Genomic DNA, 27,770 nt, shown 5'->3' on the forward strand with positions numbered 1-27,770 from the left:
CCTCGCCTGCTGCCGTGTCGAGATCCATGTCAGGCCATTTTCCAGGATAACATCTGTCACTCCCTCCTCTCGCCGCTCCTCCAAACCTTGTTCTCCCAAGAATTAGAATGGGCAGGTCCTGGGGGGAGCCGATGGGTAGGATGGGTGGGAGGGAAAACCTCAGTCCTCTACAAGAGAGCCCCAGTTCTATGGTGGAGAGATCACTAGGGCTAGAATTAATGCATCAGTATTCAGACCTTAGCTCCGGCTCTGACTATCTCGCTTCGTTGGGACATTTTCCTTATCGGTAAAAAGAAAGGATGATTCTCCGGGGAGCTTTCAGCTCTAAATATTTGAGCCTAGCAGTTTCTTCATCTGATCTGACTGGGTCTCAGTTTCCTCATCTGTCAAATGTTTAGACTAAATGGCTCCTGAGATCCTTTCTACCCCAGGTCTACAAACCTACTACCCTGCCTGTGACTTTCAAGTGACCTTGAAAATAAACACTTCACATCTCCAACTTTCTATTTTCTCATGTTCTAAACTATAAGCCCTTTCCTCCCTTCCCAAAGCTCCATGGGCCCCAATAATCCAACCCATTGTGTGAACGTGTGTATCATGTACAGATCAACATTAGATCTGTAGGGGCTGCTCCTGAGCTAACATCTCTGGCTAACCAGGTGGACCTTCAGCTATCCCTTATGTCCCCTGTGGCTCATATAATCTCCCCTATAATTCATCTTTTGTTCCCCAACTTTTTCCCTCCATTGTTCTCATCTGGCAAATTCCTGTGATCAAGCCATTAATTTAACCATGGGGGAGAGAAAGGGGTATTTCCAAGTCTATTGGGAGGAGGTCCCCCAAAAGCAAGCAGGAGAACTGCAGAGTTTTCAGGTCTCAGTACCCACGGTTATAGCTCAAAGGGTGAAAAACATCAAATGGCCCCCAACCTAAAGGAATATAGTACTAGACTCTAGAGGGCTTGATTTCAAATCATCATCATTATCAAAAAGTATTTATTAAGTACCTACTGTATAACAGACCCTGGGCTAAGTGCTAGAGATAGAAAGGAAGGCAAAACCAGGGACCCTTCCCGAAAGGAGCTCATAGTCTAATGAGGGAGCCAAGATGCAAACAATTAAAACATATAAGATATATACAGTATATATATACACATACACATATATACACATATAGTACATATATACATATATGTGTTTACACATAGTACATATATGTATATATGTTTATTATATATGTGTGTGTGTATATATATATATATACACACACATACATACATATAGGAGGTAATCTCAGAAGGAAGGCCCTTATATAGAAGGTAGAATTTAAGTCGAGGTTTGACGGAAGCTAGACAAGCTGGGAGGAAGAGGTGGAGAGGAGACATCGTTTGTGGTTCTGATGTTGGGTAAGTAACTTAAATCTCTCAGATTCCTCATCTATAAAATGAGGAGGGATGGAGGACGTAGCCCCTGCAGACAAGTCCCTTCCAGCTCTAAATCTGGACCGGAGACCACTCCCTCCACCAAAGCAGAGTGCAACCCTTTCAGGCTTTACTAAAACTACCTCTTTTTTTTGGTGAGTTAAAAAGACAAATTCCTTCCCTGGTGACCAATCAATCGTCTGGTAATGAGCTCTCTGACAGAGCCAGGTTTGTCCTTGGATGACGAGCACATCGTGCGTCATTCTGCTCTTCTTTCTGAGCCTTTCCAGCTTGGTGGGCCCTGGTACAGTAGGCCTAGCTTTCAAGGCCTTAGGGTCAACTGCACAATTCAGTGAGTCATCAAACAAGAGCTCTAGTGTAGAGCCCACAGTAAAGGAAGAAAAAGCTGTGGGGTTTGCAATTAAGGCACTTGATCTTAGGTGCTTTCATTATCTTATCTGTGGAATGGGGATCACATTATCTGACTTTCTGATGTGCTAATTTCACAGAGGGTTGGGATTATCAAATGACTTTTTTTTTTAACTCTGAAAGAACTTGAAAAAGTCAAGAGCATGTCTTTGCAAATGTAGAGAATGATTGTTACAAAGAACTCAGGGTGCATCCTTCTAGTCCCTGAGATCCTTGCTTCAGAGTGTGAGGGATCATGCTCAGGGGCTCTGGAATCAGAATCTGGGTTCAAACAACATCTCTGATGTTTATTCCTAGGCAAGTCATTTTACTTCCTTGTGTATAAGGGGAGGGTGGACTCAATGGCATCTGAGGTCTTTTCTAGCTCAGCATCAATGATCCTATGATCCTCCCTGGGCCTCAGTTCCCATACCTAGAACATGAGGAGGTTTGGCCTGGATGGCTTCCAAAATCCCTTCCAGTCCCAAAGATATAATTCTATGAATTCTGGGACAAATGATTGATAGTTCCTAGTTCTGTGACCATGGACAGTTCCCTTGACTTTGCTCCATATTTCATAAACTATAAATGAAGGAATTCAATTAAAGGGTCTCTAAGGACTCTTCCAGGGCTAAATCTGTGATTCTCTGATCTTGAGCAATTGTTATCCATTCAAAAAAGTTCTTAACCAGGGTCCACAAACCCCAAAGGAATTAGTGGGGCTATTTCAATGGTTCTGTGAACTTTTAAAAAAACATATTTTTATGGATAAATTTTTACAATAATAACCTATCCAGAATAACAGAAATAGAATATTTAAATAGCCCTATCATTTATGAACAAGTCATAAATGAGCTCCATAAGGAACAAAAATATTTTAATAACTATCTCAACAGAACTGAATTAAATTAGAAGTTCCCTTTAGACAGGGAATGTCTTTTGACTGGTTTTTTTTTCCTTTGTATTCCCAAAGCTTAGCGTGGTGCTTGGTACACTGTAGGCACTTAATAAGCATTGGTTATTGATGAACAGAAGAATCTCTTTCCTTTATAATACTAAGTATTTTATTTTATGCATTTAAAAATGATTCTGGGAAGCATTACTAAAATGGCTCATTATATGCAAAGAGAGGAAAACTAAAAATTCTTTATTCTCCAGCAGCTTCTTTAGGCCACTTCATTACTCCACAGTACCATCTTTCTTTTTGCTGAAGTTCCAAAGCTTTCCTTTTTAATAGCACCCTCTAGGGTTCAAAAAAGAGGACAGCATGCTCCATGATTTGAACCATTTGGTCCAAGCCTCTGAAGTCTACCCTTCTGGTTATAGATTGTTTTCTGGCCACTGCTCTGAAGAAAGCTGCAGATAATCTAAAGACAGATTCAATTCCAGTGGGCTTAGAAGAAAGCAAACCTAACCTGGAGTTGTAAGGACAGGATTTTATCCCCGACTTCAACTAACTTGCAGTATGACCATGGGCAAGTCCAATTTCTCCATCTTCCTATATATAGAAATCCATCTCCTTTGGGGAAGACCCTCACTTCCCTCCTTTATAAAATGAAGCAATTGGACTATCAGGGGTCCTCAAACTTTTTAAATAGGGGGCCAGGATTGTGGGAGGGCCAGACTATAGTAAAAACAAAAACTTTGTTTTGTAGGCCTTTAAATAAAGAAACTTCCTAGCCCTGGGTGAGGGGGATAAACGTCCTCAGCTGCCGCATCTGGCCCGCGGGCCGTAGTTTGGGGACTCCTGGACTAGATGATGTCCAAGCCCCTTTCTGAATTATATGGAGCTGCTTGGGAGTGAGAAGGATAGGGATTTGGAGTTCCTTGCTCTCCTCTTTTTCTTCTTCTTTTTTCTTTCTTTTTTTTTAAAACTAATACCCCAGACATTTCTTTCCCGGATGGATCAATTCACACATCCCAGTCCCTTCATCTACCTTTTCATGATAGTTGCCATGGGATCTGATTTTATCCCCACCTGATCTAATCCACATCACATTAGAAGCTCCCTGAGGGAGACCCCCACCTGTCTTTCTCTAAGGATTTAAGGTTCTCCAGAGTTGAGGATTGTAATCCCCATCCAACTTAGACTGTCCTCTTCCTGACCCCCTCTTCTCAGGATGGGGTCTATATTTGCTCCTCTCAGACCAGGGTCTCCCCACAAAGCAAGAGTTGGGTCTCTTCAATGGATTGGGGCCAGGCTGCGGAGGGAGAGTTTGCTTCCCCCTCATAAATAAGCTCTCCTCAAGGACAAAAAACTTATCTTCCACATCAATCTGAGAGCTGCCTAAAGGCAGGGACTCTATCTCCACTGGAGTCGGAGGACTAGGTTTAAATCCCCCTCAGTTTGCTTAATACCTGTATGATTTTAAGCAAGCCATTATCTCAGTTTCTTTACCTGTCAAATGAAAAGGTTAGACTTGATGATCTCTGAGGTTCCTTGCTGCCTTAAGTCCAATGCCTGTTCTTAAGGGCAGAAGCCTCCATACCAAAGGTTCCCCGAGCATAGGGAAATCTGTGTCTCCCATCAGATGGTGACGTCCCCTGGGGTCAATAACCATCTCCTTGTAAGATTGGGAGCTCCGTGAGGGTAAGAACTGACTGTCTGCCTTTTTGCTTACTTTCTCACAGGGTTTAGAATAGGATGCTTTACCCAAAGCGGGCACTTAGTTACTCGTTTGTTTGGGAGCAGGCAAATTGTCCTATTCAAAATTTGAGAGAGAAAGAGACAGAGAGAGAATGTATGTGGAGGGGGCAGGGTGTTGCATGGCTGTATAAAAATAGCCATCCCTGGGGACCCAGAGCTGGGCTAGCTGCTGTGTGTGTTAGTAGGACGTAGTGAACCCCATCCAACAAGGAGGTCTCAGGTTTTATGACCCCACTGCTTTTTATCTGCTCCCAGATCAGTGGTCCTGCATCCATCCCCGGCCCCGGTTGTTTGTCTCCTATTTGCTAGTCAGAAAACTGCAGGGCATACAAGAGACTGCAGGGTGTGCATCTAGCTGGGTGACTCATGCTCTGGTGGCTCCCTCTGCTTTAGTCTGAGCAGGCACGTGCGTGTACACACACACTCTCTCTCTCTCTCTCTCTCTCTCTCTCTCTCTCTCTCTCTCTCTCTCTCTCTCTCTCTCTCTCTCTCTCTCTCTCTCTCTCTCTCTCTCTCTCTCTCTCTCTCTTTCTCTCTCTACCTCAGCCCATCTCAGTTTCCTCATTTCTCTGGAGAAAAAAGGCTGGCTCAATCCAGATTCTGGTCCACACAGGAGCACCTGGACCCATATTCAGACCTCCAGCTCCTGGTCTCAAGACCTGTCCTTCCTTTGGACTTAGAGTAAGAGGGAGGGACACAGGGGATACAGGATGGCATTGAGACGACTTCACACTGGAGCGGGATGATGTGACGCCCGTCACTTTGCTCTTCTGAATTCAGTTTTCACATCTTTGAATGAAGAATTTTTGAAGATGACCAACTCAGGTTCCAAGGCAGGATAATCTCCCCCTTCTCTATGGTAAAATTTTAGGAGTTTTCTGCTATGTTATTAAATGTTCTCTGGATACTGAGTCAGAAGATCTGAGTGCAAATGCTTACAAGCTATGTGAATTGGAACAATCTTTCTTTGGGCCTCAGTTTATTCATTTGTAAATGTTCTAAAAAACCTCTACTCCCTGCCTCATAGATAGGATCTGGTGGGAATAGCAGGTAAAGTAGTGATATGTGAACTGGAACAATCCTTTAAGCCTCAGTTTACCCATTTGTAAATGTCCTAAAAACATTTCTACTCCCTGCCTCATAGGATCTGATGGGAATAACAAGCAAACTAGTGAGATGTGAACTGGAACAATCCTTCTTTGAGGCTCAGTTTACCCATTTGTAAATGTCCTAAAAACATTTCTACTCCCTGCCTCATAGAATCTGATGGGAATAACAGGCAAACTAGTGAGATGTGAACTGGAACAATCCTTTTTTAAGCCTCAGTATACCCATTTGTAAATGTCCTAAAAACATTTCTACTCCCTGCCTCATAGGATCTGATGGGAATAACAGGCAAACTAGTGAGATGTGAACTGGACCAATCCTTCTTTGGGCCTCAGTTTACCCATTTGTAAATGTCCTAAAAACATTTCTACTCCCTGCCTCATAGGATCTGATGGGAATAACAGGCAAACTAGTGATATGAGAACTGGACCAATCCTTCTTTGGGCCTCAGTTTACTCATTTGTAAATGTTCTAAAAACACCTCTACTCCCTGCCTCATAGATAGGCTCTGATGGGAGTAGTAGGTAAATTAGTAAATGTGAAAGCATTCTGTAGACAGCAGAATATGAATATCAAAACCTATTTGTGTGGGTGAGGGAAAGATCCATTCATAAGTGTGGCCCTCAAATCACATGTAGGCGGACACCTATGTTGCCTTCCCAGGAGGCTCAGCATTTTGCACAGGACTTGAGTTAGTCTTAATAATGATGATGTTTCCCATTCTTGCAGGTGTGGGGACCATTTTTCATCCAACAATCTTGTGAGTGAGAGCAAAGATTCATATCCCTATTTTTTTTTTTTTGCTTTTGTTTTTTGTTTTGTTTTGTTTTGTTTTTGTTTTGTTTTTGCTGAGGCAGTTGGGGTTAAGTAACTTGCCCAACATAGTCCCATTTTTACTGATGAAAAAAATGAAACCTCAGAGAGGGAAAGGGACAAATCCACAATCACACCGAGTATAACAGAAGAACCCAGAGGTCCCCTGACTAGGAGTCCAGATATTGTTTCTTCCAAGCTTTTTATAATGAGTTTTATAGAGAGGAGGCTGGAGCAGGGTGGGGATGGAGGGGGTGTCCCTCTAGTGGTCATCTCCCCAGGGTATCTTAAGGGAAGACATGGACCTCAGTCCCTGAGGGGCTAGGAAGCACTTCTTACCTGCTATAGATTATTCATAAAACTCAAGATACCATGGAAATGAGAGTTATACTTTTAATTATGGCTTTTTTTTTTCTTTTTTTTTTTTTTTGCTGAGGCAATTGGGGTTAAGTGACTTGCTCAGGGTCACACAGCTAGGAAGTATTAAGTGTCTGAGACTAGATTTAAACTCAGGTCCTCCTGACTACAAGGCCAGTGCTCTCTCTATCCACTGAGTCACCTAGCTACCCCTAATTATGGCATTCTTGATTTAGCAGCTCAGAGATCTGAGTCCTGGGTTTGCCCCTGACTAGCTGTGCTATCCCATTAAGGAAGCCAAGCTCCAGGCAAACTCCCCAACAAGGGGCACCAAGCTCTCTACTACGCAGGGTCTGCAAGATTGCCAAATAACAAGGGGAGAAATCCCACTTGTGAGCTGATGTTTCTTAGGTGGGCCTCCTGTACTGCCATCACCAAGCTGTTCATTGGGAGAAGAAAGACAAGACTCGTCTTGGCAGAGCAATGGGTGGGTTAGGGAAGAATGGCTCTGTTCTTCCTAGGGCTTTCCTTGAGTGTTTCTATGGCTGGAATCCCAAAGGTCCTTGAGGTCAACTGAGGATGTTTCATGAAGCTGCAGAAAGAGCAGAAAGGACCTGAGTTCAATTGTCTGTATAACCGGGCAAGAGACAGTTGAGTGGGCGAATGTACTTCATCCATCCCCCATGTAAGTGGGGGGGATTGAGGATGAAGAAAGTATTGTTCTGTGGGCCTAGTGGCTCAATGCCTTGGTTTAGGATTTCCTTCCTTAAAAACGGTTGGAGGACAAGCCAGGTCTATGGCCTTATGACTAGAGGTGGGAGGAGCACCAATGTAAATAATCATCACTATGAGCCAGAATCATTACTGTTAACCAGAAAAGATGACGTGATGGCGGTGATGGGGACAACTGGGCTTGAGAAGGGAAAGACTTGGGAAGGAAGGATTTCGAGAGGATGGGACAAAGGTTCTTGGGGCCCAATAGAGCATCCACTGTTGAGGTCCCACACAAGCGTTTCCACTGCAGTAAAAGAGGTCTGTTTTATTGGTCATCTCCCCCAGAAGCCCCTGGCTGTAGCAGGGGACCCCAAGGGAGTGGGGAACAGCTTTGCATGCGCTCACACGATCCTGTCCTGGAAATGTCTTTGGCGGGCGGGAGATTAGTGACAAGAGCTCCATCCATTTGTTCAGGAACGCCAAGGGGAGAAGGCAGGCTGACTGGCTGAAAAGCCCCCAGGTTTTGAAATCAGAGAACTGGGGAGGAGAGCTATACAGACTGGGGAACAGATAGGCACCAAGGGTATACCTGGATAGGAAAGATAAAGGATGAGAATTAGCAAGTCCCTTGGTTATGCTCATCTACACCTCTACTTGTCTCATAAGATCATAGATTTAGAGCTAGATTGGATCTTAGAGGTCACATTACCATCAATAACCCCATTTTACAGATGAGGAGAGGTTAAAATGACTTGTCCAATGTCACTCAGACAGTAAATGGACAAGGCCTGATTTGAACTTGAGTCCTTCTACTCCAAATTCAGCCTACTTTCCACTGTTTCCCAAGACTCTCCAGCAGGCTTTAGTTGGACAAGTCCCTCTCACAGTGTGTCTAATCACATCTCCAATTTCCAACCTCACCTTCCAATGACTTAATTTTTTGAGTAATTATTTTTTTTCCAATTAACAAGTATCTGCTTTTTCTGAAGATATAGCAGATGATGAGGAGAAAATGCACAGACTATTGTATATACTCAAGGAACTCTTTGACGATAATCCTCATTAATGAGCCTCAACCCCAACATCTAATTAAGCGGTGATCTGATTGGGCAAAAAGACAGTTGAGCAGGCCATTATACTTCATCCATCCCTCATGCAAGGGTATTTAAGGTTGAAAAATCTATTGTTCTCTATGGCTAGTGGTTCAGTGACTTAAAAAAGACCTAAAAATATTCTTAGTGTAAGCCAAGCCCATGGACTTATAGCTAGAGATGGGAGGAGCACCCAGGGAGTCTTTCCACTGTGCCCCTGGGTTCAAATCTCATCTCTGTCATTTGCTATCCATGTCACTTTGGACTTAACTCCCTTGGATCTCAGTTTCCTCATCTGTAAAAAGATAGGATTGAATTGTAAAAAGAGAGTGTCTTTTTAGCTCTAGTTCTAGGCTTCTATAATGCTCCACCCCTGGGAATCTTCTGCTCTACACTGTCCTTAGCTCCACAGTAAGTGACATCAACCAACCCAGCACTCATGCTGGGAGCCCATCCTCAGACACTTCACCCCCTGAGAAGCTCGACCCAGGACTAGCATTATAAGTACAGTGCCAGGCACACAGTAGGTGCCTAATAAATGTTTACTGATTGAGTCTTTGTCAAAAAGGAGCCTACCCAGATGGGAAGAGCTAACTCAGTCTCCTAAGAGAGGGTAGTGGGCTGTGCAGGCCAGGGAGCTATCTGCAGTACTTACCTCTAGAGTAGGCTGCAGGGGCGTTTCTGCTGTCGGGTAGGCTGGGGGCAAAGGACGGCCCGGATGGCCTCATCAAAGACAGTTTTTAGTCCGCGCTGAGTGAGGGCAGAACACTCCAGATACTTCACAGAGTCTGGTGGAGGAGAGAGAGAGAGAAGGAGAAAGAAAAAGAGAGACAAAGAAAAAGAGATGGAGAGAAAGAGAGAAAGGAAGGAAGAGAGAGAGGGAGGGAAGAAGAGCAAAGACTGTTAGCTAGAGTATTCATTCCCCAAAGTCATCAAATTGGGCAAGAGATAGATGGAGGAAAAAAGCAAATCACAGGGTCCTACCTTGTGAAGTGAAAGAAATCTCAGAGGCCATTCTAGACCAATCCCTTACTTTACAGATAAAAAAACTGAGGCCCAAAAAAGTTAATTATCTGGCCATCCAGGTCATAAAAAGAGATATAAAAAGGTACCTCTCCCTACTTCTTTAAAGAAGTGGGAGGTCCTATATTTCAGATTTTTTTCAAAATATTCATCAATTTTACTATTTTTCCCTTTCCCTTCTTTTTTCCCTTCTAAAAATATTCTTTGTCATAGGGGATGGGTCTTGGGAAAAAGAAGGATACAGGAATAAAAAACAGAGAAGGAGATGGGTAAATTTAGGTGATGTAAAGATATCAATAAAATTTTATCATAAAAATAACAATTATAACTAGCATTTATATGATGGATTGAGGTTTGCAAACCATTTTTACAGATACTATCTCTTTTTATCCTTATAACCTTGTAAAAGAGGTTCTATTATTAGCACCTGTTTTATGGATTAAAAAAAAATAACAACAACAAAAAAAAAAAAAAAAAAACTGAGGCACACAGTTTAAGCATCTTGCCCATAGTCAAACAGCTTAAACTCAGTCAAACATTTTAAACTCAGGTTTTCCTGACTCCAGGTCCGGTGCTTTATCCATACTCAAACACCAATGCCTGTGTGACTTGTTCAAGATCACACAGGCAGTAATCAGTATTCAGGCCCAAGTCCTGAATGTCACATGTTGCCGCCTCTCCCATCAGGCCTGGGAGAAATTTGGCCAATCAAATTAAAGGTCCAACATAACAATTGTTCCTGATGGCAGTCAAAAATCCATTGGGAGAGGACATAAAGCTGCAGAATCCCCAAATCAAAAAAGTGGTCACATAATATAACCAAGCCTTTATCTGAGGCATGAAATTCCAAGATAAGAAGCAAGAGGACATCTATACTCCACTAAAATATTCCCAGTAATAGGGAACTCACTACCTAGTAAAGTGGCATTCAATTTTTGGACAGTTTTAATGATTAGAAAATGCTTCTTTTCATCAAGTCAAATTTCAGCCTAGTGTCTTATGCATAGATACCATATCATAAATGTCTATTGAATTGATTCAGAAATATAGAATCTTAGAGATTAAGGAACATTAGTCATCATGGAGCATAAGCTGTAGCGGAGAAGAAATTCTCCTACAGCATCTCTAGGAATTGGTTATATTTCATCTACCTCGATACATCCAATGGTCAAAAATATTCTACCTTACAAGCATTCCATTCTAGTATTTTAATAATCTTATTGTCGAGAAATTTTTCCTTCTGTGGGGTTAAAATTATTCTTCCTACAATCTTTTCCTAGTTGTGCCCTTTTGAAACCAAAAATTGTCTAACACTTCTATATGACCAACTTTTTTTTTTCATTTTCACAGTTTTATTAAGAAAAATTATTCTAGGGAAAGGGACCCGTATGTGCCAAAATGTTTGTGGCAGCCCTCTTTGTAGTGGCTAGAAGCTGGAAATTAAATGGGTGTCCATTAATTGGAGAATGGCTGGGTAAATTGTGGTATAGCAATGTTATGGAATATTATTGTTCTGTAAGAAATGACCAGCAGGATGATTTCAGAGAGGCCTGGAGAGACTGACAGGAACTGATGCTGAGTGAAATGAGCAGAACCAGGAGATCGTTATGTACTTCAACAACAATACTGTATGAGGATCAATTCTGATGTATGTAGCTCTCTTCAGCAATGAGATGAACCAAATCAGTTCCAGTTGTTCAGTAATGAAGAGAACCAGCTATTCAAAAGAACACTGGGAAATGAGTGTGGACCACAAGATAGCATTTCCACTCCTTCTATTATTGTCCACTTGCATTTTTGTTTTCCTTCTCAGGTTATTTTTACCTTATTTCTAAATCCGATCTTTCTTGTACAACAAGATAACTGTATAAATATGTATGCATATATTGGATTTAACATATAATTTAACATGTTTAACATGTATTGGTCAACCTGCTATCTAGGGGAGGGGGTGGGAGGAGGAGGGAAAAAGTTGGAACAGAAGATTTTGCAAGGATCAATGCTGAAAAAATTACCCATGTATATATCTTGTAAATAAAAAGCTATAATAAAAAAAGAAAAATTATTCTAAATCTAATAAACACCAAAGGAAAGGGCATTTCCTTATATATAACAGAGGAAGATGCTAATATTAGAAATTTTAAAACTAGTACAAACCATTAGCTTTTCTTTTAAGTATCTTATAAATTCAATAACTTTCAAAATAATCCTCTTGGGCTAGAATTTTTTTTGTCTTTTCTGTGGTTCTCATTCCCCCCTCCCCAATTATCAAGCATTTCCTCCTCCCATTCTCTTTTTCCTACCCATAAACCCAGTAAGTCTGTTCTAAGTCTTCTCCATATTAAACACCAGTCCTTTAATCAACCATCATAAAACCCTATACTGAGTGTCCTCATCATCAGCTTAGCTATCCTGAGACATGGAGGGTCAGACTTCTTACTTCTTCATCTTTTTACCTTTCCTAGGGAAAAATCCATACTTTTTTCTATAAAAATCCATTTCTTTCCTAAACTCCAGAACTCTCCTCTGTCATGAAACTTTTCAATCTAATTGAATATAATACTTATCACATTTGGACCAAGGCAGGCATTCGCTGCTAAATGTTCAATAACTATCTCTTGCGGGGTGGTGTGAGGATGTTTACAGAATATGCCTTTAAGTTTCATCTTTATCACTAAAATTTTCTCTATCACCCTCATAAGCCTAGATAAGCCATAAAACAAGAAATCAAATCTTGATTTGGAGTATCTGTCATCTTCCAAAGTATAAATGCTCACAATGAAAATTCAACAATTGGCTCTAGAAAGGCTGGAGCTGACCCCAGCTTATTCCTGCTTCCAGGCTAAATTCTACAAGTTCTATCCCTGCTTCTTTCACCCTCTACTCAGAACATAAAGCCCTGAAGACATACTTTCAAGACCATCTGGGGACTCCTTCCTTTCCTTGCCCCTTCAGTATATATAGGGCTTCCTCAAAAAGCTGACATATTCTCCCCACCCTGATCCCTTGAATCAACTCTATCGTGTGACCTTGGATCACTTCTCTCTGACTAAATTTTCCCATCTGTACAATGGGGATGATGCCTACCCAGACCACCTCAAAGGGAAATCCTGTGTAGTGTAATTCAGTAACATTAACAAGAGCACTAAGGTTTGAAAAACACTTTGGGAATCTCCCCTTTTTGGCTTGTCAAAAGCAGAGATATCAAATACAAGGCACACCAGTTACATGCAGCCAATCTGGCTTAGCCCAAATCAAGATTCAAATTTACTTCCCAATTGATTTTAATGTGATGTTTTTTTTAAAAGAATAAGTATGGGACAGCTGGGTGGTACAGTGGATAGAGCACCAGCCCTGGAGTCAAGAGGACCTGACTTCAAATCTGGCCTCAGACACAACATTTACTAGCCATGTGACCCTAAGCAAGTCACTTAACCCCAATCGCCTCACAAAAGATAAAAAAAGAATATTTAAACACTGTGGTTTTCTTGGTCATTGTGGACCACAAGATTATGTATAACTTAGAAGCCTTCATTTTTGTTTTATTTTGACACCACTGCTTCAGACAGTGAAAAGTCAGGGAGAATCTAACCACCTCTCTAAAAAGGGACTCCAAGTCAGAATAGCTGTTTCTGAAACTTCTGTTCCTGAGCCTGTTTCCTATCAGCAAATTGAAGGAGTTGAGCAAGATGACCTATAGAGTCCCATGGAGCCTCAAGAAAATCGAAGGATTACCCACCTCTGCCTAGGCAGAAGGCCAAGTAGCATAGATTATATATATAATTATTCCCATTTGACAATGGGGAAACTGATGCTCTTCAAGGTAGGATGACTTGCCCAAGATGACACAGATAGTAAATGTTTAAGGTTGGATTTGAACTCATGTCTTCTTGATCACCAATTCATCTGTCAAAGAGATGTGCTGGAGGCAGCTCCACCCAGCTTGTTACTACCACCGGATACATTTTCAGTGTGAGTTTTTACACTTCAGAAACTGGCATATGTTACAAATCAAGGCCCGATTTCCTGTTTTGTTGATGGTCTGGACTTAAAAAACTATGGCAAAAATGTTAATAATAAAGATTAAATTTGCAATTATGTGTAATTTTTTCTGGAAAGCTGGTTATTAAACATTCATTACCACAATTGTGATTTTTCTATCCATTTTGACACTCTGTGCAAAGTACATGAGGAGATCTGGGTTTGAATACATATTGTGGATCTCGGATGAATCATTTACCGATCATGGATCCCATATGCTCTAACTTGTTCTTCATCTGTGAAGTGAAGATATGAATATTTGTCTTGCCAGTCTCACAGGGTACTGGAGGCAGGGGACTACATATTCTGTGAACTCAAACACGCCTTTTGATATGGGAATGAACCCTGGCGAGCTCAGCTGAGCTGAGGCAAAACCTGGAAGCCTCGAGAGGGAGCTGAGAGAGGAAGAAATTTCAGCTCTGTTGATGATTCCCATTCCCCAGAATGGAGTGAGAGAAACGTAGTTTGCCAATTCTTCAACAGTTTGAAGTTTGGTTAGTCAATTATCTTTCTTAGACATAAGTTTATTTATCTGTAAGATCAGGGAATTGAACTAATTTCTTTACTATCTTCTGTTCTATGATATTTCCAGTTCTGACATCCCGTATTCTATGGGCCCTCCCAGCCCTATTATTCTCTGTCCCGAGGTTTCTTCCAACTCTGACATCCCCTATTCTAAGTCCCTTCTAGAGCTTGTTCTAAGACCCCCCACCCACTTCTGACTTGCCTGTTCTAAGGCCCCTCCCAGTTCTGACATTTGATGATTCTACAAAAGATGTAAAAACATTCAATAAATATAAGTTTTCATTTAGATGATTCCAGAGCATCTGTCTATTACAGGAACTGCTCTTTGCTCCTGTGGGACCTCAGATGACATCCTTTTCTCTGAATCTGTTTCCCTATCTGCACCCCTACTAGTCAGTCCACCTAGGCTGGCCAGGGAAACTGGACGCTCCCTGAGGCCAGGGAGGATGCCCTTCATTATCCTTCAAGCCCAAAGCACACAGGAGAGTACTTAGCATCTCCCTCTGAAATCCCACTTGCTTTGTTTGTGTCCATTCTCCCCAACCCTATTCTTCCTGCATCTGTCATTTCCCTGAGATAACTGCCAGTCTAATGAGCTGGTGGAACCAAGGGAGGAGAATTACTTGTGACTGGGCCAAGTCTTGGGCATGGCATGGCTATGGTGAGCACTGGGAGTGGAGCTGAAGAAAGCAAGAGGCAGAAGCAAAGGACAAAGCTGAAAGAGTTCTTAGAACCAAGGAGAGAGAGAGGCCTCTAAGAAAAGCTAACCAGGCTATATTGGAGATTGAGAGCCAGAAGCCCCCTCTCCGAGGCAAGAGAGATCCATTCCATTTTCCACTTGGCTGGCTGGAGGACTGAAGGACAAACCCTTGGATTTGGAGACATTTGGAGGGAATTCTTGGAACCAAGCAGAGAGATAGGCCTCTAAGGTAACCGGGCTATATTGTAGGCAATAAAATATCTGAACATAGCAGGAGAAAGAGGAGGCAAGGGATTGCCGGCAAGAGCAAGGCCCGGGGGTAGATGGGCCAGAGCTGAGCCCCCAACATTAAGTAGTCATGAGGAGCAGAGAACAGGAAGTTGTGGTTTCTTTTCCTGTTTAAGAGAGAAGAGATGTGAAGGCCTCCCCTCTCAGGACCCTCCCAGTTCCGGCCGGAAAGAGGAGATGGCGAAGTTAGACAGACTGAGAGATGGGGGGTAGGGAGGTGAGGGCTGCTGTTGGGCCACAAAGTTGTAAAATGTCAACAGGCGCCTGGGCGGTCAGAATACAGGAGGAACAGAGAGCCAGGGCACCCGAGGGCAGGGCCAGACTTCCTCCTGAATCGGCCTTTGGGAGTACCAGGAATCCTGCCGGCCGTGGGGCAAACCAGACTGCCACTTACTCCGTGGCCACTTGTACCGGCTACTCAGCCACCCTGAACCTCAGTTTCTGGTCCTAGAAAATGGAGCTGAGCGCTATGTCCTATGTGCTTCATGAATTAGTTGTTAGTTATAAGAACTGGAAAGTTCTTATGGCAATTAATAAATGTCATTTTTGAGGACTTTTAATTGGAATTGAGCAAGGAGTGACCAGTAAGGAAAGTGTCTTCACCAATGGGTCTAGCACCTGCTGCATCATGTATAGTCCTACAGAAATATATGGGGCATTGAAGATCACATGTCACAGCTACACAGCCACTGTATAGCAGAGGCAACACTTGAACTTCTTGGCTCCAAGGTCCCATGCTGCCTCGACTTAGGATAGGCAGCAGTAGTACTAGTGATGAGGGCAGCAGTAATAGTAACAGTGGTGGTGGTAGGAGTGCTAGTAGTAGTATTAGTCGTACTAGAAGTGATAGTAGTAATATTACTAGTGGTGGTGGTAGTAATAATGGTGGTAGTGGTAGGAGTATTGGTAGTAATGGTAGTAGTATTAGTCGTACTAGAAGTGGTAGTAGTAATATTATTATTAGTGGTGGTAGTAATAATGGTGGTAGTGATAGGAGTGTTGGTAGTAGTGGTAGTGGTATTAGTAGTACTAGTAGTGGTAGTAGTAATATTACTAGTGGTGGTGGTGGTAATAATGGTGGTAGTGGTAGGAGTGTTGGTAGTAGTGGTAGTGGTATTAGTAGTACTAGTAGTGGTAGTAGTAATATTACAAGTGGTGGTGGTAGTAATAATGGTGGTAGTAGGAGTGTTGGTAGTAGTGTTAGTAGTACTAGTAGTGATAGTAGTATTAATAGTGGTGGTAGTGATAGCAATAGTGGTGGTAGTAGTAGTAGCAGTAGTAATAGTTGTGGTAATAGTAGTAGTGACAGTGGTCATGGTAGCAGTAGTAGTGGTGGTAGTGGCGGTGGTAGTAGGAGGAGGAGGAGTGGTGGTGGTAAGTAGTAGGCTTCTAGGACCATCTAGCCCTTAATTAGTCTGAGACAAGAATTCCCTCTCTTACTTTTTCAGCAAGTCATCACTCAACCTTTCCGCATAAACATCCTCTGAAAGAGAGTCCAAAAGTCTGGAGCACCGCCTTCCATAGCCCCCATTCAGCATTGGGACAGTTTTTATTAGGAACATGTCCTTGCCCCTGGCTGAAAGGTTCCTCTCTATAGTTTCCAGCTCTGTCCTCCGAGGGCAAGAAGAACAAAGTTCCTCGCTCATCTACAAGACAGCCCCATGAACACTCAAATCTATGAGGATTCCGTCTCCTCTGAATCTTCTCTTCTCCAGGATAAACATCTCCAGCTCCTTCAGCTGATACTCACACGGCATTTACCTCAAACCCTGGCCACCCTCCTTGGCCACCCCACCCTTCCCAACTTGTCCATTTCCTTCCTAAAATGTGAACCAAAATGAGTTCAGTATTTCAGATATGGCAACCAAGGCATGGGCACTCCGCCTCCGCTAAGGCAATATGAGTTTGCATTAGCTTTGGAGGTTGCCGTGTCACAGTACTAACTATCCGAGCTAGGTATGCTATGTGTTGTGTTATAACACATTGTATTCTATCATGCTACATTTTATTGTATTCTATTGTATCCTATCCTATAATGTTTTCCTGTCTTATACTATATTAATACATTTTCTTTTATTATTTTACATTGTATCATCTTGCCTTCTGTGGAATTCTGTTGCATTGTATCATAGCATTTATATGATCTTATATTTTTTGTCACATTATTTTATGTTATATAATATTATGGGTTAAGTTAAGCTAGATTTTGAATTTTATATATACATATATGATATAGAAATATGTAATATTCTATATAATATATATTTCTGCTCTATTCTATATAATAGATATATAATAAATAATAATTTATTTAATATATATTTATATTATATATTAATAATAAATAATACAATAACAAAAAGAATAAAATAATATATAATTCTACATAATGTATAGAAATATATAATACATATTATGTAATTATAATATCATATAATATGATACATAATAACATTGTATAATTTTACATATACACAATGCTACATTTTATGATATGATGCTATATTTTATTAAACTATACTAATTTATCAACATGAGTGTGTTTGCTTGTGTGGATAAAATAAACACAGAGTTCAGGGACTGGGCTTGAAGTTCCTTGTATTTTTGGTCCCTGTATCCTAAACATAATACCTGGCATATAGTAGGTGCTTAATAAATGTTTTCCATTAATTAATTAATTAATTAATCCATTAATTAAGCTTGTAGCTCATCAGTACATTCACATTTTTTTTAAGATTCTGTGCGAGTTAAGCCATGCCTCTTAACATCTTGCTCTTGTGAAAAAAAAAAAATGTAACCAGCAGGATGAATACAGAGAGGATTGGCGAGACTTACATGAACTGATGCTAAGTGAAATGAGCAGAACCAGGAGATCATTATATACCTCAACAACAATACTGTATGAGGATGTATTCTGATGGAATCAATTGATCAAGGATGGATAGAAGCAACTATACCCAAAGAAAGAACACTGGGAAATGAATGTAAACTGTTTGCATTTTTGTTTTTCTTCCCAGGTTATTTTTACCTTCTGAATCCAATTCTCCCTGTGCAACAAGAGAACTGTTCGGTTCTGCACATATATATTGTATCTAGGATATACGGTAACCTATTTAACATGTAAAGGACTGCTTGCCATCTGGGGGAGGGGGTGAAGGGAGGGAGAGGAAAAGTCGGAACAAAAGTGAGTGCAAGGGATAATGTAAAAAATTACCCTGGCATGGGTTCTGTCAATAAAACGTTATAATTTTTAAAAAAGCTAATGAGGTCAAAGGGAAAAAAATTAAATTTGTTTCAGACTTTTCATTGATGTTCATCAAATTTCATCATAATCAAGGAACTAAATCTATTAGTTGTAGAACAAGGGTTGATCCCTATTGCCAAAGGGAATTCTTCACATGTAAGGATGTGAAATTCCAGATCCAACCAAAAACAAATAGTCTTATTTGATTTATGCCAGAATTCTGAGTCCTTTCAGACTCTCAAGTCTGCCCTCCAACAAATTTGTTATCCCTCCAAACTTTGTCATTGACCAAAGGATGGGTATCATATCTTTGTGTTTCTCTGAGAGATTGACAGAAATCCACAATTTGGATAATGCTCTAAGGTCATGGAGCAAACTTGGCAGAAGCTTGAGACTTGCCTGCTCTCATCCTCTTCACCCCCTCTGTGTCTCAAGATGTAAACTCTGAAGAGCTTTCCCTCCCAGGCCACTAAAGAAATGGCCCCAGTGTGGGGAGTCTCCCTTTCTTAAAGCTCATATTGCTTAGAGAAGGAAGATGTCCACATTCTACAATGGGGAGTTCTGAGGGATCCTTCCTTGTTCGGGCTCATACAGTTAATTTCTCTGGTGCTAAATTCAGAGCTTTCTACCATGTTGTGCTCCCGAAAAAGAGGAGCAGGTAAGAGGGCACATCCCAGAACTGATGGAAAAAAGAAGCATTGGGGAAATCTAAAGATAAATCAGAGTAAGACAGAGGAAAAGGTAGGTGCTCCCATCTCACCCCACCATCACAAGGCAACCTCTCCACTTTATTCCTTTCCCCAACCCTCTCTCTCTCTGCCTAAGCGACCCAGATTCCAAGCAGGAAGACTAGGCAGCAGGATAACCCAATACAAATGGTGTGCCTTCCTTGGTTCTTCTCAATGGCTCAGTGATTCAAAGCAATCCCAATAGACTTTGGACAAAAAATTCCATATGCAAGCAGAGAAAGAACTAAGGGGACTGAATGTAAATCAACACATGCTAGGTTCATTTTTTTTTCTCTCCCATGGTTTTTCCTGTTTGCTTTGATCTTTCTCTCCCAACATAATTCATAAAATATTGTGTTTTAAAAATAAAATAAAATAAAAATCCAAATGGGGTATCTTCCTTATACTCCCTCCCATGGTTCCACATCACTCAGAACATATCTAAGCTCCTTTACTGTTCAAAAGACCTAAATGAGATGAAGGTTACCAACTCTATTCCTCCGATGAGATGGAAGACAACTGGGTCTTACCATTAACTGCTGCTTAAGGGTCTTACCATCTACCCTGCTTCTCTCCCTCCAGATTGATAGTTGCCGAATTTTTCTTCTTATGTATAATCTACCCCCAATGAGAATGTGAATTATTCGAGGACAGGGATTGTCTCATTTTTTCCATTTATATCTTTAGTGTTTAGCACAGTGCTGGGCATATAATAAGTGATTAATCAGTACTTCATTTATTTATACAAGAGAAGGAGAGAACCCTAGAATCATAGGATCCAAATCTAAAAGTGATCTCATAGGCTACAAAGACTTTTCTTGAATAAAACCCCTCAACTCCAACATTCCCAACAGGAGGATAACCTCTCTGCCCCAACTAATGCCCTCTCTGAGACAACTGCCCCTTTATGCTGCATCTATCTTTATGAACCCAGCTAATTGTATATTATTTCTTCCATGAGACAGTAAGCTGCTTGAGGGAAAGGACTATGATTTTGCCTTTCTTTGTATCCCTAGCATTTAGAATAGTGCCCAGCACACAAAAATTACTTCATAAAAGTTTATTGACTAACTATTGGATGATACTTAGTGAGAGAAGAAAGGTGGCTGTCTCTGATTATTAGGAAGAGCTGCTCTTTTTTTTTTTTAGTAGCACTATCTCAGAATCTATAATCTTCTAATATAATTGGTTGAGGCAGGATATAATGGGACCTTCATTCAAGTACAGAGTCCATAGGACAGGCCCAAGCCTTTATTTTCACCACTGTCTAAAACCAAAAAGAAGGAGTTCCCAGTGTGGGAAGATCTTCCTTCTGCCTCTAGAGGAGTAGAGAGTGCTAGACATTAGAGATGAATAGACAAAAATGGCAGTTTGCCCTCAGATCTCCACTGCCAAGTCAAAGAACTCTTACCTATTTCTTTGGCAAGGGCAAGACCCTGTGGATAAGTGATGGGTGTTAGCTTCTTCTCCTTCAACTTTTCAATGGTGTCTTTGTCATCACGAAGATCCAATTTGGTGCCCACCAGGATGATGGGGGTGCTGGGGCAATGATGCCGAACCTCGGGGTACCACTGAGTGGAGAAAGAGTCAGCAGAGAGGGAGAAGAGTCACAAAGTTAGGAGGCACGCAATCACAATATCCCTCCTGGGACACTCTTCCCCCACCAACCACAACTGGTCGCCCATCACAACTACCACCATTCAAACTTGCCCCTATGGGAGGAAGGCAATGGATCCATCCTATGCTCCTGCCCCAAAACTGTCGATCTCCTTTTGCTGAGTATCCCAAGGACTCACTCACCTTTGCACGAACATTCTCATATGAGGCTGGGCTCACAAGGGAAAAGCAGATCAAGAAGACATCCTGAGAAGACAGGAGAGGAAGGGGACAAATCAGTAAAGTCGGAGGCCAAACAGGAATAAGCAGGCCATTTCCCTCATTCCATCAAGCCATGTGCTCTATGATTCTCTCAGGGGAAAGATGAGGACATCTGAATCTTTACCACGAAAGAGAGATGGGCTCTTGGCTGGCTAATGCTCTGTACCTGTCTTTTATTTAACACCTTCCACTTATTCACCACCCACCCCCATTCTGTTATATATCATCTACTATTCATCCACCTTAAAGCAACTCATCAATAAGTATTGATTAAATACTTACTAGTTGCCAGACACTATGATGGATATGGGGATAAAAGGAGAAATAATCTCTGCCTTTAATTGGGGAGTACACATTGTTCATAGAGAAGTAAATAGATGATAAAGACAAACTATATATGAAGTATTGATAGGGGGCAGGAGGAAGAAGCACTGACATGCTGGGGACTGGAGTCCAACTGGTAGAAGTTAGGAAAGAAAGGATACTCCAGGCATGGGGGGACAATCTGTTCAAGGGCTCAGAGGTGGGGATGTCTTGTACAGAGAAAGCCAATAAAACAGTCTTGTTGGTCCACAGAATGTGTGATCCTTTATCTCCCATCTATACTTCACCTATGAATTACCACTCACCCACCATTCTCCATTCACCCATTATCCGTTACTCTGCCTTCACCTATTACCTGTAATCCCTGTATCAGCTACCAATTCCCATTCAGCTACTTTCTTTTACCACCTACTTTTCACCCACCATTTACCATTCATTTACTTTCTATCTTTTACCTATCTACCTCTCCCTGTGGTTTACTCTTTAATTATCAGTTGCCATTCACCCATCATTTACAATTCATCCTCTACTATTCACCACCATTATCAACCACTATTCACCATCATCTACCACTCACTCACTTATTGTCCACCATCCACATACAAATCTTCCCTCACCCATCAGCCACCATCTACTCATCACTCTCCTCTCACAGATTAACTACCATGTTTCCCTCACCTACCATTATTCTATCATCCACTATTCACCTGTCAGCCACCATTTACCATTCATCCATCATCCACCATATATTCACTATTTTTCCTTTATCTGTTACTCATCACTGGCCAGCATTTCTCCACAATCCATCCTTTACCTATCAGCAATCATTTCCCATTTAGCCTTTACCAATTACTTACCAAACCACCAGTTTTCTCTCATCTTCTACCTATCCATCAGCCATTATTCATCCATCTTTCACCTATCAGTCACCATTCACTCTTCAGCTTCTACCCACTATCTTTTACCTCTGAATATTTGCCCTCTCTTTACCCAGCATTCATTCTTTCACTGCTCATCCATTGTATTTTATTCACCCATCATCCTTCATGTATACCATTTTTATTTTGGAGGATAAGTGGGATTCTGAAGATCAAAAGGTAATTTAATCTCCTGAGACTACATTATTTTACACATTATCACTCATGACTTCCTTACAAACATAAATATCTAATTCGAGGAATTCCAAGGTAGGAAGCCAAACTGACATCTTTACATTTCGTGTCAGTCTGAGACTGACATGAGAAAAGGGAAGAAGAAGAGACAACTTGCTGCTGATTCACCTTCTCCATTCCAATGTTGAGAAAGAGGGAGATGAGATAGGAAGAAGGATCTAGAGACAGGGAGGCAGGGTATCTGGGATGAGAGGAAGATAGAACTTACTGTTTGGGGGTAGGAAAGAGGCCGAAGACGGTCGTAGTCCTCCTGCCCAGCTGTATCCCACAGTCCCAGGTTCACTGGTTTGCTGTCAACCATCACATTGGCTGAATAGTTATCAAACCTGCAATTCAAGCAGAAGAGGAAATGAAGAAATATGTACTTGATGGCTGTTGAACATTGAAGATGTCAATGATGAAGGGAAAAGTTGAATCCCAGGGAAGAGTAGATGGAAGGCTCAAGAATTGAAATAGATTAACTCCCTCATTTTACAAGGGAAGAAATCAAAGTCCAGGAGGAGAAGTGACTTAAGGGGAAGTTTATGTGGTAAAACAATGGAAAGAACAATAGCTGTAGAGTCAAGAAAGCCAGGTTTAGCTTTTTGCAGTGGTAAGGAACCAGAAATTAAGTGGATGCCCATCAATTGGAGAAAGGCTGAATAAGTTATGTTTTATGAATGTAACAGAATATTATTATTCAATAAGAAATGATGAACAGGCTGATTTCAGAATAGCCTGGAAAAACTTACAAGAATTGATGCTGACTAAAGTGAATGGAACCAAGAGAACACTCCACACAGTAACAGCAAGATTATGTAATGATCAACTGTGATGGACTTGGCCCTTCTCAACAATGGAGTGATTCAAGGCAATTCCAACAGCCTTGGGATAAAATGTGCAATCCATATCCAGAGAGAATACTATGGAGATTGAATATGGATCAAAGTGATCGAGGGATAGTATTTTCACCTTTTTGTTTGTTTGTTTTCTTTCTTGTATTTTTCCCCTTTAAGTCTGATTTTTCTTGCACAACATGACAAATATGAAAATATATTTAAAGGAATATTTAACTTGTTTCCGATTACTTGCTGTCTTGGGGAGAGGGATGAAAGAGAAGAAGGTAGAAAAAATTGGAATACAAAGTCTTACAAAAATGAATATTGAAAGTTGACTTTAGATGTATTTGGAAAAATAAAATACCATTAAACATGTTAAAAATGAGCGAGGTTTGGGACTCAGTTTCCTTCTCTGTAAAATAAGGAGGTTGGATTCGATAACTTTGAAAAGTCTTTCTAGTTCTGAAGCTGACTCTAAGTAGCAGAGCTGGGATCTAATCCTTCTTCAAATCCAACGTATTTAGCAGTCACCCCTGTTTTTTCCTGACTTGATCAAAATGGAGAGATGCATTTTCTGTCTACTATTCATGCTAAACCCAGACAGGCAGGGTCCACAGTTCTAATTCATCAGACAGATAGGAATACTAGGCGGGAAAGCTATGGAGACTTTGTAATATCACTGAGCAAAGGAAATGAAGGAGCCGAATCTGGAGCATGAGACTTTCCTGATGTCTTCATCAAGGATTAGCATGATGTGGTGAGTATGGCTTTGGATGTATAGTCAGGCAGATTTGCCTTTTAATCCTATATCAGACATTGATTAACTGTGGATCTGGGTAAGTCATTTAACTTACTTCTGCCTCAGTTTCCTTCTCTGTAAAATTCCAGAAAGCAATTATTCAGCCTCTAAGATCCTTTCTACTTCTATAGTTCTGCTACTTCAGTCCAGTTTGGTGGCGAGGAGTCCTGAGAGACTCTTGTTGAAGGCAGCCCTAGTAGAATCCAAGTCTTTCAACACAACACAATACTTAAAATTATACCCCTGCCAGGAAGCTTTCCCCAATCATCCTTTACTCAGAGAATTATAGAAGGCAGAGGAAGGAAAGCCAGCCTCCCAGTCTCAGCCCGAGCAGACTCCATCAGGATCCCTGTTTTCAGTGTCAGGGTGCCATATTGGGGGAGCTTCACTGATAAGCTGGAGAAAACAAGGACGTGGGTCATCAGCGTGGTGAAAGATGGATGCGTGAGGTTGGCAGAAGGCAGGCAGGCCGATAGAACATCAATACAGTATCCACGGCTAGAGGTGGCAGAATGGCAGATTCCTGTTCGCTAAAGAGAAAATTGCCTTGCAATTAGAGCCAACCCAAAAAAGAATTGATTGCTTTGGGAGATAGCGAGCTCCCCTTTCCTGTAAGCCTTTAAGAAAAGGTCAAGTGGTCACTTGTCAGAGGTATTATAGAAGAAATGCTTGTTCATTTGGAGGCTGACCCCAAGCTACCTTACTATACTTACATTCTTTGATGTTTAACCTAGAGAGGGATAAATGTCTTTAAATATTTAAAGAGCAGTCACAGGGAAGATAGATTAGATGTACTCAGCTTGGCCACAGAGGGCAGGAACTTACAGGAAGCTGAATTTCAACTCTGAAATGAAAGACTCGGAACTGCCCACAACAGAAGGAGCTGTCCCAAGAGTCTCCCTGTCATGGGAGGTCTAACGGTATTCCCTAAACGAACTTGGATTGGGAACGCTTGTTTAGATGGATATCCTCCAAGTTTCTTGCTGAGTAGATTCTATGGAACTTGTGATTTCATGGACATAAGGAGCCCCCCCCCCCCTTATAAGAAGCAACTCTACTAATCCAGATTGGTATCTTCTCTGCTCTTTATAGTCATAGAGAATGCTGGGAAATTATTATGAGACCAAATGATTTGCTCAGAGCTGTACATTCAAAGGTCTTCTCAAATGTACCCATCCTCTTAAACCCAATTAAGTGGCCCTCTGCAAGAAAGCCTTCCTTGATCATGGGATCTTGGTCAATAATGTTCTTGTCCTCCACATCGCTCTTTATTAGGTTGATCCAGATGGTCTCTGAGGTCCCTTCTAGCTCCAGATCTGGAATCCAGGTAGGTGATATTGTATATTATGTCTATGTTGGTGGCCTAAAATATTTAAAGCTATTGATCAGGGGTTTTTTCTTCTCCAGATTACACATCATAGAACTAGAGCATCTCAGAGTTAATGGTACAAGGAACCTTAAAGACCAAATAATCCAACATGAACTTGACCAAGAATCCTCTTCCCAACATTCTTTTCAAGTGTTCATCCAGCTCTACTCAACCACCTTTTCCACTTTTGGAAGGTTTAGGGATGTACTGGAATCTGCTTGTACTGTTCCAGAAAGCAATTATTAAATTTTCAAATGAGAGTTCCCATTTCAGGAATCAGCAAATTCTATAAATCAATGCTTAGTGTGCTTTTTTGGAGATAAAGTGACTTGACCAGGTTCACACAGCTAATATGTGTCTGAGGACAAATTTAAACTCAAGGACCCCTGACTCCAAGGTTAGTGCTCTATCTTATGCACCCTGATTTATCCAGGCAAGAAAAGGATGGAGGGAATGTTACTCAAGAAGATTAAATGTATAAGTATGTCATGCATACATTCCACATAGCTGGTTATTAAATATTTACCAAGCATACCCCTGGTTCTAGTTATCAGGAAGTGTTTTCCTTGCATTGAACCGAAATTTTCTCTGTTACTTTTCTCCACTCTCCATAATTTGGCTCTCTGGGGACAATTAGAACAGATCTTATCCTTGTCCATAAGGCCATACATTTGGAACTAGACACCATCAAGTATAATCGTATTCATTTTACAGATCAGGAAACTGAGGCACAGAGAGGTTGAACATTTGTCCAAGGTCACATGAATATTCAATAGCAGAGCCAAGATTTGAATTCTAGTCTTAGCTTTCCAAGCTCAGGGATCTTTCCACTAAAAGTGGTCTTTTCCAGTAGTAACACTTGCCTGACACATAGTAGGTACTTAATAAGTGTTTATGAACTGATTGACACCACACCACACTCTCACCCTACTTGGTACCCATTCAAACAGTTCCATTAAGTTTTATCTTCTCCAGGCTAAACATCCCGAGCTCCTCCAACCAATCTCCTTCCCCATGGCAATTCCCTCCTACCAATAGTTTTCCTATACTGTTCACCTGGAAATGAACATAATCTTGTAGCCGTGATCAGACTAGGGTAGAGGATAGTATGATTTGGGATTCCCTGGTGCTGAATTTTCTGTATTAAGGTCCTAAGTTAGCCACTTAGCTATAATACTAAGAGATTGCTCATCCCCCCTCCCAAAGGGGATTTTAATGTTAAGGAACTATTAATAATATTAATAATTCACATTTTTATGATGCTTTCAAGATTGCAAAGTGCTTCCTCACAACAACCCGGGTCCTTTGGGATTTCTCAATCATGCAGATTAGTACAAACCTAGGGATGGGAAAGGAATGGCCAAGCAGCCTTTGTTAAGTCCCTCCTCCTTTTTTCTCCATTCTACCTAAAACCATAAACTTAGAGATGATAGAGGCTCTCTAGATCATCTTATCCAATCCCTTCATTTTGCAAATGAGAAAAACATGATCCAGAGGGTGAATTGACTTGTCAGGAACAGCTGGAGACATCTGTCAGCAAAACAGGGCAAAGCCAAGCAATTCATTTCTAGTCAATTCACATTTATTAAGCCTCTGCTGTATACATAGCATTGTAGGTAGGATGGATAACAACAACTGCAATCCTATGATGCCTTCTTATATCTTATAAGCTTATGGGAGTCCAGTGGATCTCAGAAAAAAATTATTCCCATTCCCTTACTTACTAGATCAGGAAACTGAGGCCCACCATGGTGCAGTGGGAAAAGAAAAAAGCTTTTACTTTGGGAGTTTGAAGACCTGGGTTCAGCTCTAAGCTATGTTTTATGACCTGTGAGACCTTGGGCAAAGCCACTTCATCTCTCCGGGCCTCAGTTTTCCTACCTGTAAAATGAGATATGAGACTAGGTGACCTTTCAAAGTCCCCATCAACTCCTATTCTATCATCCCTTAGCACAGATGCCCTATTGTCATTGGCAATGCTTTCTTATGTGCAGCTTATCTTCCCAACTAGAGCATAAGCTTCTTGTGGGTAAGAGCTGTGCTTTACCAACTCTCTGTCTCCTCATGATACACAGCACAGAACTTAACATTGTGGATCTTCCACCATCTGGGGTTACCTTCTCTTCAAGTTTAATTCAAAGCAGTCTCTTCTATGTCCAGTCAAAGTGGTCTGTGTCTCTTCCCTGTCTCTATCAGTCTCTTTACAGTTATCTCTTTCTTTCTGTCTCTTGATATTGCTCCATCAAGTTGTCTCTTTCTCTTTTGGTTCTTATTCTCTCTCCCCCTCCTCTTTTTCTCCTCCTT

At 41.3% G+C, this 27,770-nt stretch overlaps 1 protein-coding gene across 1 annotated transcript in view; it reads right to left on the bottom strand.

The window, feature by feature from the left end:
• Positions 1-7,764: 7,764 nt before the first annotated feature.
• The window catches only part of RAC2 (Rac family small GTPase 2), a 38,248-nt gene continuing 18,242 nt past the window's right edge, over positions 7,765-27,770 (bottom strand). Inside the window, exons 3-7 of the mRNA XM_051961788.1 lie at positions 22,689-22,806; positions 20,907-20,969; positions 20,518-20,677; positions 9,213-9,345; positions 7,765-8,055 (exon numbers count right to left, since the gene is read on the bottom strand). Of these exons, the coding sequence (XP_051817748.1) occupies positions 9,215-9,345; positions 20,518-20,677; positions 20,907-20,969; positions 22,689-22,806 (472 nt within the window). The 3' untranslated portion in view covers positions 7,765-8,055; positions 9,213-9,214. The remainder of the gene's footprint in view (positions 8,056-9,212; positions 9,346-20,517; positions 20,678-20,906; positions 20,970-22,688; positions 22,807-27,770) is intronic.

Source organism: Antechinus flavipes, chromosome 5 (genome assembly GCF_016432865.1).
Source record: "Antechinus flavipes isolate AdamAnt ecotype Samford, QLD, Australia chromosome 5, AdamAnt_v2, whole genome shotgun sequence".
Classification (NCBI taxonomy): Eukaryota; Metazoa; Chordata; class Mammalia; order Dasyuromorphia; family Dasyuridae; genus Antechinus; species Antechinus flavipes.